At 48.3% G+C, this 2,190-nt stretch overlaps 1 protein-coding gene across 1 annotated transcript; it reads right to left on the bottom strand.

The window, feature by feature from the left end:
* Window positions 1-294: 294 nt before the first annotated feature.
* On the bottom strand, window positions 295-1,987 carry LOC114072883 (serine/threonine-protein kinase pakH-like; the record flags this gene model as incomplete). The annotated part of the gene is made up of 3 exons (XM_027910709.1): window positions 1,835-1,987; window positions 1,370-1,546; window positions 295-484 (listed from the first exon to the last, which is right to left on the bottom strand). Coding segments are annotated over exons 1-3 (520 nt in total), but the record flags the coding sequence as incomplete, so codon positions are not given.
* Between the last annotated feature and the right edge of the window lie 203 nt (window positions 1,988-2,190).

The raw sequence follows: 2,190 nt of genomic DNA, 5'->3' as shown, positions 1-2,190 counted from the left end.
TCAGGAGTCTAAAGAGAATTTCAGAACCCTAATATTCTGTTGGGTTTGGGCCTCTGCACACAGGACTTCTCCAGGTCATTCACTAGGTCAAAGCCTTGTGCTCTACCACAAACAATCTCTGCCTTTGCCTTGAGCGTAGATGGAAGCTGAGGAAAACTGAATCCAGTCCCAGCTGCCCTCAGAGGCAGAAGGAATAGCCAGAGTGCTCTCTTGCTTCTTCTGTTCCTTTAGTAGAGCTAAATCTGGCATGCATACCATGGACTGCTCTATCAGACAGAAATACATGATACTTACTGAGATCAGCGAGGTAAAGTCTTGTTAGTGGGGACATCGGTGGTGGCTGGTCCGTGACTTTCTTGGCAATGCTTTTCTTCCCAGTGTCTCCTTTCCCGGTGCTTGTGCTTGGCATTTCAGCGTTGGGAAAGGAGACTTCTTCAAGTTGTGGAGCCACAGCAGCACCTTCCCTTGCAGAGCTCTGGAGGATCTGTGACAAGAATTAGTTTATATCAGAGAGGTGGTTTCCAGAGATGCCCTGAGATCATCTTTCAAATGCAAACCCTTGGGAAGATGCTGTTGGCCACATGTCGGGCTCTTGAACTGTCTTTTGCTGCCCACTTCACAAATGGAATGGATGAGGCCAAAAGACTGGATGTACATGAGTTCATGGGGAGTTTCCTGTTCAATTTTCATGGATTTTCTGAATTAGACCGTGTAGAGGGGCAAGTACCCCAGGGACAGTTATATGTGTTCTGCAAGGGACACTCTAAATAAACTTGGAAGCTCAAAGTCCCTTTTCCAGGTGTCAGTGGCTGGGCACTTACTGATTTAATTCCTTCAGGCTGCTCTACTCCAACAACAGCTGCAGCTTCATTGTCCACTTCCTCTTCTTCACCCTCTTGTCCAGGAAGAGAGGGAGCCAGAAGAGGTTCTGGTGCCACTTTTGTGCCCTGGGAACAGTCAGTCATGTCAGTGACAGTTCCTATTCTGTGCCTTGAGTCCTTAGATAGTTACACACAATAAGAAAAGGCTAATTTGAGCCCCGGCCAAATTCTTGTTCAATTTTCATGGATTTTCTGAACTAGGCTGTGCAGAGGGGCAAGTACCCCCAGGGGACACAGTTATTCCTATGTATTTAGGAATAGTTATTCCTAATAACATAGTTATTCCTATGTGTCCTGCAAGGGACACTCTGACTAAACTTGGAAGCTCAAAGCCCCTTTTGCAGGTGTCAGTGGCTGGGCTGAAGCACCGTGTCATGGCAGGCCTCCAGCCCTCACAATCTTCAGTCCCAAAGAGCAAGCACTGTCTGCTCAGGAATTTGCAGCTCTGAATGACACCCAAGGCACTGTTAATCTAATCTGGCACTTACTGATTTCTTTCCTTCAGGCTTTGCTTGGACTTCCTTCTTTCCTTGCTCTTCTTTACACTCTTGTCCAGAAACAGAAGGAGCCAGCAGAGGTTCTGGTGCTGGTGTTGTGGGTCTCCTGGCTGCATCAACCAGAGGAGCCAGCTCAGCAAGACTCTTGGATTTTTCCAAAAAATGATGCTGCAGACAAAGGGAAGAAAAAAGAAAGAAAGGAGCCATTACTATCCAAAAGCAGTTTCTCACAGGTTGCAGTGGGATTCCTCTGGTTACCAGCAGTACAAATCATCAGGACGACTGAGGGCCCATCTACACCTCCAACTGCATGTCCAGGACCTTGCTATCACAGGCAAACATGGCCCATAATGCCATTGTTCACCTTCAACAGGAGGGGAGGCCACCTGCTGCCTCTGAATTTAGCTGATGAGAAAACCCATCCCTGGACAGCTGTTTCACCTGCAGCCACTTTACCTTCAGCAGCTGACTGGCTGTCCATCGACGCTTCCCCTTCTGGGTCAGGCAAGACTTCAGAAAGGAACGGAACACAGGAGACACATCTCTGGGAGTCTGCAGCTGTGGTGGCTTCTTCTTAGCCTTGGGACAGAGGACACACAAGACAGCCATTTATCATCCCTCCCCGAGAGGAACAGCTCCAGCACAGGCCAGACCTTCCTTTCTAAAACGGAAAACTTCCAAAGACATTGGCTACTACAAGGAGCTGTGCTAGAACAGCCTTGTAGAAAGGTATTGGGTAATAACTAATTGTGGCAGTACTAGAAGCAGTGACCTCCCCTGAAAGGCTCAGGGAAGCACTGGGCACTGGTCCA

Source organism: Empidonax traillii, unplaced genomic scaffold (assembly GCF_003031625.1).
Source record: "Empidonax traillii isolate 1590-97213 ecotype Southwest subspecies unplaced genomic scaffold, ASM303162v1 scaffold4311:size9773, whole genome shotgun sequence".
NCBI lineage: Eukaryota > Metazoa > Chordata > Aves > Passeriformes > Tyrannidae > Empidonax > Empidonax traillii.
This window is presented reverse-complemented; position numbering and strand designations above follow the sequence as displayed.